At 38.9% G+C, this 16,980-nt stretch overlaps 2 protein-coding genes across 8 annotated transcripts in view; one reads left to right on the plus strand and one right to left on the minus strand.

Moving 5' to 3' along the window:
- Positions 1-98: 98 nt before the first annotated feature.
- On the minus strand, positions 99-3,879 carry LOC124116781 (cytochrome c oxidase subunit NDUFA4-like). Its single transcript, XM_046478290.2, has 4 exons — positions 3,728-3,879; positions 2,077-2,165; positions 576-633; positions 99-356 (listed from the first exon to the last, which is right to left on the minus strand). Exons 1-4 carry the CDS (start codon positions 3,767-3,769, stop codon positions 291-293), a joined length of 255 nt encoding a protein of 84 aa, XP_046334246.1. The 5' UTR covers positions 3,770-3,879; the 3' UTR covers positions 99-290.
- A 2,346-nt stretch (positions 3,880-6,225) lies between these two features.
- LOC124116779 (PHD finger protein 14-like) overlaps positions 6,226-16,980 on the plus strand; it is a 28,171-nt gene continuing 17,416 nt past the window's right edge. For 5 of the 7 annotated variants that reach the window (XM_046478283.2, XM_046478285.2, XM_046478286.2 and 2 more), the window contains exons 1-6: positions 6,227-6,408; positions 8,496-8,615; positions 11,415-11,794; positions 12,904-12,989; positions 13,594-13,649; positions 16,507-16,607. In XM_046478283.2, the coding sequence (XP_046334239.2) occupies positions 6,345-6,408; positions 8,496-8,615; positions 11,415-11,794; positions 12,904-12,989; positions 13,594-13,649; positions 16,507-16,607 (807 nt within the window). In that variant the 5' untranslated portion in view covers positions 6,227-6,344. Of the gene's footprint in view, positions 6,409-8,495; positions 8,616-11,414; positions 11,795-12,903; positions 12,990-13,593; positions 13,650-16,506; positions 16,608-16,980 lie in introns of all 7 variants that reach the window. The other 2 variants (XM_046478289.2, XM_046478287.2) reach the window with 2 other exon arrangements.

Here is a 16,980-nt window from a genome sequence, read left to right on the forward strand (position 1 = left end):
TCGAAACTCCGCCTTTAAACCATGAATAACTTAATAGTGTTTGTGGAGATATCCAATTTGTGCGTTGGACGAGTCTCAGTGACTCCATCATCTGAAGAAGCTTTCGCTCCATCCAGACAATGAAATTGCAACAGTTTCAAACAAATAATGTATCTGAGATTTATCATTTCTGAGATTACAACTAGAGAAAGCAATTTGCGTTCAATAATGAGATTTCTGTAGAATTACGGAGCTGACCAAATGATGCTATTCTTTTATACAAACACACAAAACACATTCAGGCAATTATACTAGTCAAGACTTGGTCTTTCTTTTGGGTAGGTCTCCTTGCTGTAGTCTCTTATTGGGGAGTAAAACTGAAAGAAAATGCAGTGATTCAATGAAACAAGACATATCACACACAGAATGTAATATCAAACTGTTATTTGGATTTTTGTTCAGGCTTTTCAATAAATTTGCTTTTCTACAGTGCAAAAACTAAAATAAAAGGTTAATTAAAAAAACAATATAACATGCACTAAGTTGAGGTTGGACATTACTGAGATACTATTTGAGACTTTGTTGACTTCGCTTACCTTGTACTGCTTGCCTTCATATCGCTGCCAGGGTTGGGGGTTGTTCTTCCTGTCCCAGCTTAACACAAAAAGGATAATGTTAATACCTGAGCAGTATCAAGGAAGACAGGTTTGACAGTATTCAGTTACAACAATGTCAAAATGTGAGTATCATTCAATGTCAATACACATCTGGCAACTTGTACACTTTGCGTATTCGGCTGGTGGTACTTCGCTTGTGGATTATATTCTTTCCTATACATATTGGCTACAGCGTTTGAAGCCCTTAATGATTAAATAATGGCAAATTTCTACTGGTCCTTATGATAACTTAACTATTGGGCAGTTTGGCAAGGACAATAGGACTGGTGCAAGGACAATAGGACTGGTGCAAAATCCTTTTAATAATAGATGATCCTATGATATACATCCTATAATATACAAACACGCTTACACATAACTGGTACTAAGAAAATCTTTCAGCCATTCCTCAAAACTGGGGATAAGCATTTCTCAGACAATAAACACAGATGAAAAAAGGGGTCCCAAGATATAAGATTTTGAAAACTGCATTCATTTCCAGCTCAGCTGTCTTTTTGTAATCATATTCTCAATATGGAATACTGAGACATCATACGAACGAGACTAACTCATCCTTGCTGGAAGCCTGTACTAACATTGCTTAAACCCTTGATGTCACGCTATTGTTGTGGCAGTTGAGCCAGGAATTCACTGGAGACTCTGAATATTCATTTTAACAAGTAAAATTGATGCAATTAAGGTCATTATGCAAAATGATACAGAATATATGGAAAGAATGCAGCATACCGGACACCTTCCGCCATTTTGGTAAGGGTGTGGACGTGCTTATTAACTTAGTAACGGGATCTAAGTTTTTAAGGTGCCATTTTTGTTGCCTCACGAAAATAACAGGGTGTTTGGGGGGCTTGCCTTCAAATCAATGTTTTGAAATAAATGCTTTCATAAGTAAATGTAATGTTTAATTACAAAAGTAGATACCAAATACAATGTGTTAGCTGAAATGTGACTCCCAACGGTTGTCACTAATGAGGTTCTCACACGCCATTATGGAACTTCTATTTTTCAGTACTTTTTTTGTGTTGATGGCCAATTATTTACATTAAATGTATTGTTTTGATATTCAATTACAAGGTTTAATCATATTAAACCATACAAAAGCAAGTGGGGTAATTTTTCCTGCTTATTTTGAGCTTTATCTCCCTCTTTTTCAAATAGATGCTACTGTGTGTCGCTTTAATAGTTGCATCAAACAAACATTGCGGATAGGTGTCTGATACGGAATTTATACACCAACCATAACAGTTTATTTAAGTGAGAGAAATCACTCGAACCTGTTGATTCTGTAGTGGAATCAACAGATTTTCATGATTTCTCCATGACTTAATGATACACTTCATATGTTGCAACCTCTGAATATTTCATCAATATTTGTTTTGTTTTCCATCTGATGTATCAACAGTACAGAGAAAATATTTCTTACCATACATCTGGGTTTCTGGTGGCCAGTCTCATGGTGTAATAGAATGCACCAGCAGCTCCAACAGCGGTGGCAACAAACAGGGGGATCAACTGTAAATTAACACAGAAAATGTTATCAACATCATTAACATCAATAATTTAATATCAGTTGTGAACGCAATAACCTATCGAACGTTTATGTTTGTCTTTTCGTTCACATTATTAGCACTCAAGCAAAGTTGCTCATAAAACCATATATTTGACACAGTCTGTGCCAAACACTTTATATAGTCTACTAGTCCGAACTTGTATAGTTTGGTATGGTATGGCATGATCTTCAGGAAATATTGTATATGGACGAGTACAAGATAATGCTTCTAGTAATAGATCATAAAAAATTACAAGACATGGAATAAAGGTGATTAGTGGAGAAAGTCACAGACCCTGTGGCATCATAAATTTATGTGCATTCATTCATACAATAACCAGAGATTGGGCAGCGTTCAAAAACAAATAACTCGAGGATACACATGAAAAATATCTTGACATTTAACCATCTATTTCCAAATATTTTACAAATATCATAAAAAAAACCCTGGCCTACCTTTAGAATACAGTACCACAAACTTTTCAAACACGTGACAATACCCTATGACGTAATTTGTGGTATTTTGTTGCCAGTCACACCGGCGAAACAATGCCCTGTGACGTCAGGGGTCATCGAGTTCCCTACCACACTTTTCTGTCACAAAATCAACCTGACGAATTATTAAATAGCATGTCATTCACGCCTAGAGCCGGTTTCAGTTCGCGCCATATCGGCTCATTCCTCACAACTCGGTATCTTGTAGATTATGGAATGGGACGAGTTGCCAAATGGCATCGGGATCATTCGTAAGTGTCCATAGACTAAAGTCACGAGACACCATGCCTACCCGTAACCTTCGTAAGTGTCCGTCACCTATTCCACCCTTTTCGTTCAGTTCTGTAACATCGTAGGCATGACTAGGTAAATTTGCACTTTGTTTCACAGTGTGGACGTAGCTCAGTCGGTTAGCTATCGGGCTAGGTCGCGAGTTCGCGTCCGATGGATTCTCACAAAAGCTGGTTGCTTGTCTTTGAGACATGTGACCTACGGTAGAGATCGTCCCCACGAGAAGTTGTGGTACTGTATTCTAAAGGTGCTCCAAAAAACCATGCCTAGGCCTAAATGACCTACTATGAATGAATATCAACATTCTCCATTTCATTTATATATTGAAGATATTGTTTAGAATTGGTATTTAGCTTGCAACCCATGCTTATACTATGGGGAGACTGACGGGATCGGGTGGTTAGATTCGCTGACTTCTAGTAGATTGATGTCAATATGTCAATCACTTGATTGTCTGGTCCAGATTCGATTACTAAAGGACCGTTATCATGTAGCTGTAATATTTCTAAATGCGTCATTAAACAACAACTATTTGTAGAGTTTCTCTTTTTCATATTAGAATGAATTATCGAATATTATCGTTCCATTTTACAGAATTAACGACCACAAGGGATCTCAGTACACGATTTCAAGGGCATGTAGATAATAGACAAAATATGCGCGGGGAGGCATACAACAAGAGCAAATATTACGAATAAATGATTTCTAAGACAGACGAATCCCCAAAAATGTTTCTCACCGATGGATGCGCCTTCAAACTGGACATTGTCAACCCCTTCATGGTTAATGCCGCCTCAGCTTTGACCCTTCGAGCAGACTGAAAGATGGCGGATGTCAGTGTATGCTACTATGGTCGCAACTCATGCCATGTGGATGGACAATGAAATGGGCGTCCGTCGATGAGCGGTTATTGCAGCAAAGAAATAAAGCAAAACATTATTGGAGGATCTGAATAGTATGGCACCCCTGCCATATGGTAATAAAACTTTTGAACTATAAAATCTGATTTTTTAATACGCTATTCATACAAACACAATGTGTTGGAACTTTCTTCTGCTTGAAGGCGATTTGTTTTATCACCACATTCAGAATCTCTCAGAGAGTTGACGATCTGGTCATCATGTTGTACACGCCCCGGTTAGCACGGCATAAGAAGATGTCCAGTATGTCACTGTGCAGTAGCTGAAAATGGGCTTCACACATTGTATCCATGTGGGGAATCGAACCCGGGTCTTCGGCGTGACGAACCGACACTTTAACTACTAGGCTACCCCACCGCCCCTTATTTTAAAGAAAAGAAATGTAATCGATGTCTCTTTTCGTCAGCTGAATCACAAAATACAAAGTAAAAACACATGTTGAATATTATTGTATTCGCCTGCTTGCATCACTAGTGATAATCTCTCTCCCAGTCCCTGAACAGTATTTGTCCTACCCTTCAAGCCCTTGCTGTAATGATATAGATCTATATGTATTATGTAGCACGTCGGAATTTTCCACAGGTTCTGAATCTCCTATGTTATTGCGGCCCATTTTCAATTTAAATGGAGGTTTTTTTGTTTCTATCGAGAGTATATATTTTTCAGTGGCTAGGTGTCAGGGGTGCAGGCTAAAACGGCACCTCAGCAAAACGGCCCCGATTTCTCTGGCGAAAACGGCACCGCAATTGGCGAAAACGGCTACTATGTGACGGGCGAAAACGTCACCTCTATTGCTAATAACGATATGAACGATTTATGTGGTAGTATATCTGATTTATGTTATTTGTTACATATTATTTGATGTATTTACATATTATTTCCTGTTTTCCAGTTGTTCACAGATAACTACATACATTCACATATATACAGTTCTTCAGTTTTAGGGGCGGTCGGGTAGCCTAGTGGTTAAAGCGTTCGCTCGTCACGCCGAAGACCCGGGTTCGATTCCCGACATGGGTACAATGTGTGAAGCCCATTTCTGGTGTCCCCCGCCGTGATATTGCAGGAATATTGCTAAAAGCGGCGTAAAACCATACACACTCACTCACTCACTCTTCAGTTTTCATCTTCATCACAGTTTACAATATCGGCCCATGTACCACCGAGCATTGTGATAGTAGCTGACTCAGGGGCTAATTTGAATGGCATTTGACCAGGAAACTTATCTACCCAGTGCTTGGGACTTATGATTTGATTATTGTCTGTACTAATTATCCAGTCGGCTTCCATTTGTCCCTTGCTATTACCCATCAGTGGCAATGTACCCCCTGCCTCCTGTTTGCCAATTGCCTATTACGAATCAGTGATAATTTAAGTCCTGGTCTCCATTTGTCCATTGCTCTCGCATATAAACGCTAATTAACTGTTGTTGGCTTCCTCTTGTGCATTGCCAATCACCTATCAGCTTCCCTTGTTAAGTTTCCATGTTTGTTCACTTATTACATGTTTATGTTCTCTGCTTCGTAGCATTAATTCATCTGATGGAGGAGTAAGTATATACTCCGAAACGTTGTGTTCCTCATAATAAAGAAATCCATAAATTCTCTTCCTCATGCCTTATTTATCATTAATTTCCTTGGAGATTACCCAATTTGTGTGTTTGGCATTACAATCATCATTCCAACCTCCATAACACAGGTGTGACAATTTCCGACAAGGAAACCTTCTTCAAAATATTAAATAATACCTGTTTGGTGGACGGTGAGTTCTTAGAACATTCATTGTTGGTCTTGGAAATGCCATATACATTAGTTGTTAAGAAAATATGCTCCCTTAGTGTAATAGCCTTGACTGGGTTTCTGTCGATCTAAACTAGTAATGTAAAACAGCTATGGGCGCTGCGCGAGCGAACAATGTAACCAGTTGTTTTGTAACACTGACCTCCGCTTAAACCGGTTCCACTGCTGGTGCGCACCACAAGCTTAGCGCCTTTAGATTACTTGTTTAGGTAGACAGAACCCCAGTCAAACGTCTCCGCATATCGATAGACAAATGAACGTTGTTTTTTTCTAACATAACAACCAAAGATCTTATATACATATTTCTTAAAGTTTCTTAAAATTATCTCTTGTTTATTTTTAAAAAAAAACTAGACAGGTTTTGACACTGGGCTCCCTAACAATATTCAAATAAGCTTTGAGTAGCAGCGTAGTCATAAAGCAGGACTAGTTAACACGAGCAACTGGGTTCTGTATTATAGAGAGTTTGTACATCGCAAAAATAGTTCTCGCATATTAAACAGAGAACCATCAAATCCGCTAGGTGTCGCTGATCAGGAAAACCACTTCCGATTTTCGGCGCGTTGTTGTCATTTGGCATTTATTACAGCAATTGATTTTCTGCATCTAAACTATTTCAGTTAATAATATTGAAAAGATGGATGATGATCTCGGCATTGACGGTGTTGATCCAAGTGTCAGCTTTTTATACAAGACTATGTGTATGTGATATTGCATTGAGTTTGGTCACATAATGTCTGCAGATACGGTCTCCAAATTCCCATGTTTGTCGTGAGAGCCAAGCGAAATGAGGATGCCGATCTAGTGGTTACGATTTGCGATGTAGTTATTTATGTGGCGCAACACTCCGTCGATATCGATACCTCTCGTGCTATTATGGTCTGACTGGCCCAGTCTCTATTAATAATATCTAGTTGGAATATTGCTAAGTGCGGTAGAGTAGTTTTCTCCGATTCAATACCTATCTCAACATGCTCAAGATCTGTCAAGATCTGACAACCCTCCGGTAAGACTATCAACGCTCCAATGTAGGTCACGTCAGATGAACTTTCTAATCAGCCATGTTCTCCATGTTCATTGGGATCAGCCAAAGACGTATATACGTCCGTGGATCAGCATAACCGATTTCTGTATTTTTTTAAACGAATGTAAACACAATAGTCCAGTTTCGAATGGACAAAAATAAAGTCTACACTATTTTGTGGAAATTATCTGACAAGGTTTTTTTTTTAGTTCATACCAATATTTCTGAAAGTGGTTTAGAACTTGAATCCGAGAGATGACATGTAATTGCCTCAGGAACCCATCCATCCTTCAGTTCACACATCACTGGCATGAGTATAGTTGATCAGATGAGAATATTTGTCAACCAGTTTTACACTCTTTTCTCATTGTGGCATACTTTTAGTTTAATGATTTTTTGGTTCAGAATGAAAGAGTTGGTCACAATTAACCACAGTGTTACAGGCCTTGTTGGACATATACGAGAGTGGCTTCTAAAAGTTCTAAGACTAACTATGGACTGCATTGATGGAGTTGGTGGCTAAGTATTTTTCAAAATAATCCCATCTGAGGTCAACACACTTGACTGACATCATGAGCATCAATCTACACAAATGGTCAGCGAGCCTGACCATTCGATCACATCAGTCACCTCTTAAGACAAGCATGGTCGCCTCTTACAGCAAGCATGGGTTGCTGAAGACATATTGTCTATACCTGGATTTTCACAGGTCTGGTGAATATGGAGTATGGTCAGTGAGTTCAGAGCCACAGTCATGTATTGCTGAAATGGTGACAACAAACATCTGTCCTTGTGGAACAAAACACTATTATTGATTTTTCCACAATGTTTAGCCTTGATATTCTCACACAGTTGCCTAAGCAGATCAACATAATATTGGCATTATAACGTTATATGATGGAACAGACTTTGTCTTCTTCGAAGGATGAGACGTAAGATGTTTCCACTCTGGCTGATGGCGATGAACCTAAGACTCATCCATGGTTACAAATCGCTTAACACAATCAGCTGGGTCTGCTTCAAAATGATGAAAGAGATGATGAACCTGAAGTGTTTCTGATCGGAAACCTAGGAACCATGCATGCTGAAATCTTTGTAATGCCCAGTTCCCTCCTCAGAATGTTCTTATCTCTCCCATGTGAGATACCAACTATATTGGCTATGTAAGATGTTGTGAATCATCGACATCCATAATCATATCATGTATTTCAACAACACTTTCCTCTTGGTAGCAGTTGAAGGTCTTACTGATATTCAAAATCTTTGACTTTGAGGCTTTTTCTTCCCCTCTTGAATTCTGCTGCTCACCTTTAGAGTGGCAAAGGAAGGAGCATCATCCCCTAAAGTTGACACAATCTCCACATGAATGGCTGTTGTAGTTAGCCCTTTCTGCTGGAGATACTTCGTGGTAGCCAATTTTGGCCGTTTTCATCAGCAGAGAGTACTAGTCATTTTGGATGTCTGTAGAGATATGCTCCCTGGTTGTATGCAGGCAGCCTGTAAACATGGAATGTATTGTGCTTCATACATGCATACCGTTAAGAGTGTGCAATACATCCTTTGTAGTTGGGCTCAGAACTTTTCAGGCACCCCTTATATTTACATACATCCCAGTATGATTTAACGCAACTTTTATATTTAATAATTGGTAGAAAGATATGAAACCAGTACGATCATTTACATTATTATGCTCTTCTGCAGTGATCTATGTACTATGAATTGTGATTTATACAAGTTCGTTAAATGTCTTGTCTTGTTTTTCAGTTTCCCGAGATCCAAAGAAGAGACGAGTAAAGCCTGTTCAAAAACATCTGATACAAGTAGATTTTGGTGGTCTTGATGATAGTGAAGAAGACAGTGATTTTGAATTAAACGCCCATAAAGGTTAGGATTTACATTTCTAATGGGAATAGAAAGCAGTTACATTAGCTCCAACATTCAGCTCATAAAATCCCATGCATCCTGTGAGATACAAGTTTATCATTATGAGTTTTCACAAGCTACAAAGACCAACTGGTTATATATTTGATAACAAGACATGTACGCGCACCCACAGCAGCACTCTCAACCAGACCAACATCTAACCGTCATCCTGCCCAGCAACCTACCTCCCTTACGTCACATATACTATCACATAGAACATTACTTACCAGTTATGTGGTGACATCGAATGCAATGGAGTCTCACTCTTGCGAGATCTCAATATTTATGAACTAACGTTGAACACTAGTATTTCACTGATAGCAGGACAATAAAGTAGAAGACGATATAATACATTAGTGTATTGAATGCATTGTTAACATACCTCTGAATTTGGGAAATAAATTTTTTAAGAAAGATTCCCGTTTTCAACAAAACAATGATTGTTTCCCAATTTGTCTACCATGGGCACTCAGTTTGAACTACATGTACTCAATAAATCGGAGGGAATATGTTTGGGAATTTCCTCAAAAAACCAGAAGGCAGAGAGTAGAAACTTTTTTAAAAGATTATGACCATGTGATGAGTTGTTGCAAGTTTTATATTCTTGCCGTTGTAGATGATATATTTTGTTTGTTCATGGATTTGCATGGATGCACTTAAGCAACTAAACTGAAGTCTGAGTATGGCAAAATTCTTTTCGGTCCAGAAAGATCAGTTGTAATAGCTCATATAACACTAGGGTATACTGCAGATTTTTTATAAATGCGTGTTTGTTTTACATGCCAGATACTGCGTACTTGAAGGTGGTCTCTACAACCAAGGTGGATTTTTCATACATATGATTGGCTTACATTGAAGGTCAATGTCATTACACTTCAAGTAACCTTGAAAATAGTGTCAATAACTGGACACTTTATAATGTAAATATTACCAAATGAAGCATACATGTGAGGTGTCTATTTGGTTGAATTGAGCGTAAAAGTTTGTGTGAATTTTTGCACTGTTTGAGTTGACACGTGGTAAACATGTGGTATGTGTAATTTGTTGTGCATACAGTGTACACGTATCTATTCAATATCAGTGTGTATGAAGGTGAACATATATGCCAGATTTGTATTTGACCCTTTCATAACCATTGTCCCATGACATCTTGTCAATCATTTACAAACTATTCAGTTTAGCTACAGAGCGTTCATGTTATTTGGTGGGAAATAAAATACCAATGGAAAGTATATGTGAACATGTAGTAGAAATTGTCATATTTTCTCAAAATGATCAAAGATTGCCTGATTTATGATGTACAATTCCTACCAGTAATGTGAACTGTTAAACATAACAAATTAATTTTAATGGTTTGTAAGTTGTAATAACAGGTGAGTACTGTGTTTCAATGCAGTCATGATGAAGTATCATCAGTCAACTGTAGTAATAACACAGTTGAATGTTAAAGGTTAGTTCATTAACATAACGAGATCTCGCGAGAGCGAGACTCCATTCAAGTGAGTGATCGCATTCGATGTTGCCATATATAACTGGTAAGTACAGTCAAGTCTCGTTAATCCGACACTCGGCTTTATCCGACACAAATGATGGGAACCGATTGATTCAGTGCTATTTAGTCCCGTTAATCCGACATTCTCGCACTCGGACTCCGACACACCTAATTTGCAACGAATTGCCGAAATCACTAATTAATCAGTCTCGTTAATCCGACACAGTGATCAGCGTACTCCGTGGTCATCTGACCGCGAGTGCACAACCCCGTGTTTTGACACGCACTGGCTGCAGAGATTAAAAGGAAAAGCTATTCAAACCTGTATGTACAAAGCTATACAAATGTAGTTTACAAATTGAAGCCAGATAAATGTGCATGAAGCCGAATACGAACAGGTATATAAAACATGGTCGACTCACCATGGTCGACTGGTATGTAAACAAGAAAGCATGGATGACTTCATTAATATTCAAAGCCTGGCTACTGATCTTGGATCGGCAAATGCAATTGGAGCAACGCCACGTGGTATTGCTGCTGGACAACACCCCATCCCGTGCTACTATTATTATTATTTTTGCACAGTCATTAATTATAGATTAAGGAATGAATGAATAAACAACATAACAATATTAATATTTCGTTTTTAATGATTTCATTACAAGGTACACACCGTTATTATCTATCGTGAAGACGTCCGATTTTCAATCACAAATCACTTAATTTCGTTAATCTGACATACTCGTTAATCCGACACAATCATGTGCAACCAACGATGTCGGATTAACGAGACTTGACTGTAGTTTTATATGTGATAGTTTATGTGATAGTTTAAGTTGCCTGGGGAATAATGGTTAGACATTAATCTGGTTGGGAGTGCTGCTAACATGTCTTGTCATATATATACCCAGATAAACAGCCTTGACCAAGATATCAATGTTGTGTCATCAGGGTCATTTTCCAGTCTGACCTGTGAAGATTCCGGGGTAGAATAGGTCTTCAGCAACCTACATTTGCCTTAAAAGGCGACTATGCTTGTTGTAAAAGGCGACTAACAGGATCGGGTGGTCAGGCTTGCTGACTTGGTTGATACATGTCATCGATCCCAATTGCGTCGATCGATGCTCATGATATCAATCACTGGATTGTCTGGTCCAGACTCGATTATTTTACAGACCGTCGTCATATAGCTGGAATATTGCTGAGTGCAGCGTTAAACAACAAACAAACAAACATATTCCAGTCTAACAACAGCATGTTATTTCCAGAGGGTCACAACAGTGACAGTGGGGAGGAAGAAAGTGATAAGGGATCCAAGGAGTCCAGTGAATCCAAAGAAGCAGCATCCGAAGCCGAAAACGCTGAAGAAGAGGAGGAGGAAGAAGCAGCAGCAGAAGGGGAGGCAGAATCCTCAGAAGGAAATGATGACGATGATGATGATAATGGTGATGACAGCAATGATGAGAGTAATGATGAGAGCTCTAGTGACAATGATGAAGATGCAGACAGTTCACGTGAGGAGCCAGCCTTCAATTTTTTCGGTGATTATGATGAAGATGAGGATGAGGATTATGTTCCAAAGAAGAAGGATAAGCAGAAAAAGGCTGTAGTAGACACAGTTGTTAAATTGAAGTTGCCAGAGGCCAAGGTAAGTTTCTACATTGTCATGAAATATGTCATGCTGTCAATCACACATAGTTTAATTTCAAGCATCAATTGCATGATGCAAACACAGCCTTCTATAAGTATGACATCAGTACACTGTAACCAAGGTAACTTCATTGTGTGATTCAAAGAACTATTATAACAACATCAAAGAAACTTTGCTGCATGTTAAAAAATTGAGGGATTTATATGTGCAAGATTTTATCCATTTGTTCAAATGACACTGAAGAAATTATGTTGTTTCTGTTAAAGATGAATATTTTATCCACATCTCTGTTTGGTAAACATAATTGAAAAGGTAAAGTTTTCCTGGGTATGTTATTGATCTTTTATGTACAGTTTTGGTAGTGAGTATATCCTTGTAGATTTATCCTGTGGTGGCCATGCCTCCGTCCATGGTCTATTTGTAATAGTTTTCTGAAAAGTATTTGAATAGAAAGTACATGCATTTCTATTTATGTCGCCTCCATGAAGGGAGTGGAGATTTATTGTTTTTGGCTCGGCTCCTGTTGGCGTTTGTGTTCCCATCCTATTCAGAGCCATCTTCCCAAGGTAAGGGAGTTAACTGACTGTAAATGCCCAGTTTTCACCCTTGCTGACTCTAGACTGGAATTCTAGTCTCGATCGTAGCGCCACCAGTGGCTATTACAAGTTATGTCAATTCTTGTATCCCTCCTATTTACCAATCAGATTCCACCTCTGATATCACTTGTATTTACTTCAAACAAAATGACGGCGCACAGAGAAGAGGATCTGATCTATAATCAAGATCGTTTTTGGAATAAAACAGGTCTTACTTCGCAAAGTGCATCATATCATGTGAGCACCTTGATTAAAAAGATGAACAAATTTGGAAAATATCTGTTGATGCCAAGTTGATGGAACACATGTTCTGCTAATCCTGCAATTGACCCAAATCAATTTGATTTGACTATGCAAACACTCGTTAGTCCAGCCAAAATATAATTCCATGATATCCAGCCTCGTTTGGTGGAAACTGGACATTTAAAATGGTTAACTCCCTTGCCTCGCGGTGATGGCTGTCCATAGATATTTTACTGTCGCTTACAGCCAATGCATGCTTCATTTCAGCTTCCACCTGTCTCTGAAACACAGCTAAAAGTCAACCATGGCCACATTAAAGTCCTCATATGTTGTGTTTGTCTGTCAGATACAAAGTAAGTATTCTGGATGGTTGTCTGAACAAATGATACATTATTGAGAGTGCTCTAATTGTAACTGCTTTGTGAAGTCCATGGGGGCTTTTAGGTATATAATAATGGGAACTGACAGTTTCTTCAAAGTGTATACCTGTTTATTGATTTTTCAGGAAAGGTTTATGCATGGAATCGAGTCTTAAAAGATGTCAAGTGTATTTATTAAAACACCTTACGTTCAACAAGAACCTCCAGCATTTTAATACAAGGCACTAGAAGAAACTGCATATGAGAAAACTGAGGCGTTTCACACAAAGCAAACGTGTGCTCTTGATTATTACAGTTTTTCATTTTTGAATTTTTGAACAACTCTTCATTTGGAACACAAAGATTGTCTTTTCGAAATACAACATTGACTTTAGCATGTTTAGTGCCATGTTGATGCCTCATTTTAAGGTTTACTTGTAGTACAATTCTCCTTCCTCATGTCTGTTGACATGATAAAAATAGCATTGCACTAATAGTCACTTTTCTACTTTCTGAATGTCATTTATTTTTCTGATATGATTATTGAAAGTATTAGGATGAGAAGCAAGATGGCTAAAGGAGATTCTTTATTTTTCAGTGCTGACGATGATGAAATAGTTGAATGTGACAACTGCGGTGTGTCTGTGCATGAAGGTAATGTTAGATGGACAGCAGCATCCTAATAATACAATATTCCTTGCTGATCACTAGGGCTGGGACGGGTAACTCGGGTATTTGGGTCGGGTGGGCCCTGATTAGGCAACCCACACTACTACCGGGACCCGTGGTTAGTCACGTGACATATTGTTTAATGATAAAAACTCACTAAAGCTCAGTGGTTGCACAACAAGTCGCTAATGTTCGCATTTCTTTCTGACGATGCACACATTACACATTATAGATAAAGCTTTAGTCAACTTCAGTGTACGCATGATTTGATCGTTTCATAAGAGACCATATATCTATATGGTCTCTGGTTTCATACATGTATCTAAACAGTTTTTGCCCGGGCTACAGTTAAACTAGACTTTGTGTTCCCAACTCTTGAGACCTACAGTGGATACCCGGGTAGGGTGGGGTAATAGGGGGTCGGGTACCTGGATAGGGCGGGGTAATAGGGGGTCAGGTACACGGGTAGTAAATTTGGACTTGTCCCAGCCCTACTGATCACCTTGACCATGAGGTCTTCCCACCAGATCCCTATAGAGATTTCAATGAACATATTGATTTATTATAAGAAGGGTGGAGTGGAACTAGAAGTGGGTACAGTTTGACAGATGGTTCATTGTCTGTCATGATTTTCTCGCACCAGACAGACATACAGCGATCCCTTGCTACAATGCTTCCTTTGGGGGCTGAATAGTTGATGAGTGTTAAAATCTGAAGTAGAGTTGTAGATGACCACCACAACAGTACAGGCTGGGGCTACCTAACACGATCTATGCCTCTATAGCCTCGCCTTACCCCGCACAACTGCATATCAGATTTCGAAAAAAAGATTAGAATATACTGGGTGGTAGTTTTTTATGATTCATAGTGTAAAGATATTTCCCTCATTTATTTGTTTGTTACAAATGTACAAATGAACAATAAACAACAATACAATTGTGTCAGTGTACCCAAAGTTTATCCAATATGTACATAAATTTGGGAAGCCGTGCAATACTGACTATTACCAACTTAACACTATATAGAACTGCACAATAGCGAGGAAATGCTGTAATGATGGTAATGTAGTACCTTTACTTATTCTAGGTAGAATTTATCATATTTTTATAACTTATCCTATCTCACCATGCTCACACTATGCATTCCTCCTTATTATTCAATCCTGGTGTGGAAACTAGAACAAAGTTTCCTGTACAATGTGTGCTACCGATAAGAAATGGCAAGAACTCCTGGGACTTTAACATCGGCACAAGTCCTCACTCGACATGGTCAGTTACATCTGTGACCAATACAGTGCTTCCTCAGGCCCTCTCTCCAAGAGGCCAATTACAAGAGCAAGATTTGGCTCCTGTCGCTACTACTTCGGCTTCAGGAGTCGAATGTTTACGATGAAATCTTCTTGCTGCCATTTACACCGAATTACCAACTCTTGGGTCGACGCCTCTACAGATGGTTGGGGAACTCACCTTTAAGATCGACAGACAGCAGGGCTTTGGTCAGAAGATGACAGAAAGTTACACATCAACAATCTGGAATTCAAAGCTGTCATTCTCGCCATCAGTCATTGGACAGATCTTCTCCAATCGTCTCAAGTCATGATCCAGTCGGACAATGCATCTGTCTTCGCTCCTCAGTCTTACATTGCTGATACCCTCTTGCCTTGGTCTTACTTCCTCGACCATACCCTCGGAGTCAGACTTGCAGACTCAGACTAGTCATTTCGGTTTCGCCCTCTGGCTCTGGCTTTCGCCCTCTCAATATCATCCTCCGTACCTTATCTTCGGACCTGTAAAGGTCCGGGGTAGAATAGATCTTCAGCAAACCATGCTTGCTGTAAAACGCGACTATGCTTGTTGTAAAAGGCGACTAACGGGATCGGGTGGTCAGGCTTGCTGACATGGTTGATGCATGTCATCGATCCCACATTGCAAGGATTGATGCTCATAATATCAATCACTGGATTGTCTGGTCCAGACTAGATTATTATTTACAGACCGCAGTCAAATAGCTGGAATATTGCTGAGTGCGGGGTTAAACAACAAAACAACCAACACTAGAGGACCAGGACTTCGAAAGTTACATTCAAGATGGTTTTTACAAAGTTGGCATTTCCGAGATAACTTTAAAAAACTTGGTACACACACTCACCATGTGGTGTAGATGTGCCTTTTGCTCTTTTATGTTTTATATATTTTAAAAAAATTTGGACTGAGTGGAAGCAGGTTTCATTTCTTGAGCAGAACTCAAAAATTATTACACATATCTTCATGAAACTTGGTACACACTTTGACCATATAGTGCCTTTTGCTACTTATGATTCCTCCAAATTTTTCTTTTTCATAGTTTGGACTTAGTCCCTGAACTGAAAGAAAGCAGTTTAATTTCCGTAGAGGACTGCAACAATGCCTGCCTGTATAACAACGCTCTGCAATACAATTTATGATATCTAAATGAGTGAATTATGCTGTGCTCAAGCATACAAAATATCCTTAGCTTTCAACCACCCAAGCATCCCTGCATCACAGTTACACCAGCCTGTAGAGAATGAGGGTGCAGGGAATGTTAGGTGATTATATCGCAAGGGGTCGCATCGCACAGGATTGCAATGGTGCGTGCACAATGATTACAGTGGTTACTATAGTGACGTATGGGATGTGTTGGGGTTAGTTGCTTTTTGAAGCTGGAAACTTTGTTCGAGGACGTTTCCACACCACATCGAAGTATAAGGAGAAATGCATAGTGTGAGATAGAATAAGTATATATTAATTTACAATTTATTGTAAATTTTACACTGCTCACTGTCTAACATAGGATGGTTGTAATTAAGTGTTGTATATTCCAGGTTGCTATGGTATCAGTGAGAGTCAGTCTGCCGCCAGCACGGAGTCGTCTGCGAGCACGGAGCCCTGGTTCTGTGATGCTTGCAAGGCTGGAGTGAAACCTGTATGTGATCAATGTCTGCAACAGATGCATTACTTACCCTACATTTAGAACAATTTAATTAATAAATGGAAAATATCTCCTGTGATCATATCACTTTTCAAAATTTGCTTTTCTAGGAAGCTGACAATGATAGATGGTCATGTTTTTTCATGGCATGAAAAGCAAACTGGGATAATTTTCAAAGATATCTAAAACACCTAAACCTAAGAGACCTGATAAATATTGTGTTTGTCTTTTAAGACTGATAAGAGTTGCAGATGTGTAAAAGAGCAGTATTTGAGATTAGGAAGATTCCTGATGTCCTTAAGGTTTCCTCTTATTGTATTTGAATCTAGGGACCCCCATGTCTAGACTTTTAACGAAGGTTTTGACA

The sequence above is a fragment of the Haliotis rufescens genome, unplaced genomic scaffold (assembly GCF_023055435.1).
Source record: "Haliotis rufescens isolate VD_foot unplaced genomic scaffold, xgHalRufe1.0.p SCAF_4, whole genome shotgun sequence".
NCBI classification, from domain to species: Eukaryota; Metazoa; Mollusca; class Gastropoda; order Lepetellida; family Haliotidae; genus Haliotis; species Haliotis rufescens.

Bases quoted from the DNA above. Each gene is read 5' to 3' on its own strand.
- LOC124116781 (XM_046478290.2), bottom strand. From the start codon at position 3,769: ATGAAGGGGTTGACAATGTCCAGTTTGAAGGCGCATCCATCG. The intron at 2,166-3,727 runs GTGAGAAACATT...GTTAATTTACAG, and splicing joins GTTTGAAGGCGCATCCATCG to TTGATCCCCCTGTTTGTTGC. The intron at 357-575 runs GTAAGCGAAGTC...ATTTTCTTTCAG, and splicing joins ATGAAGGCAAGCAGTACAAG to TTTTACTCCCCAATAAGAGA.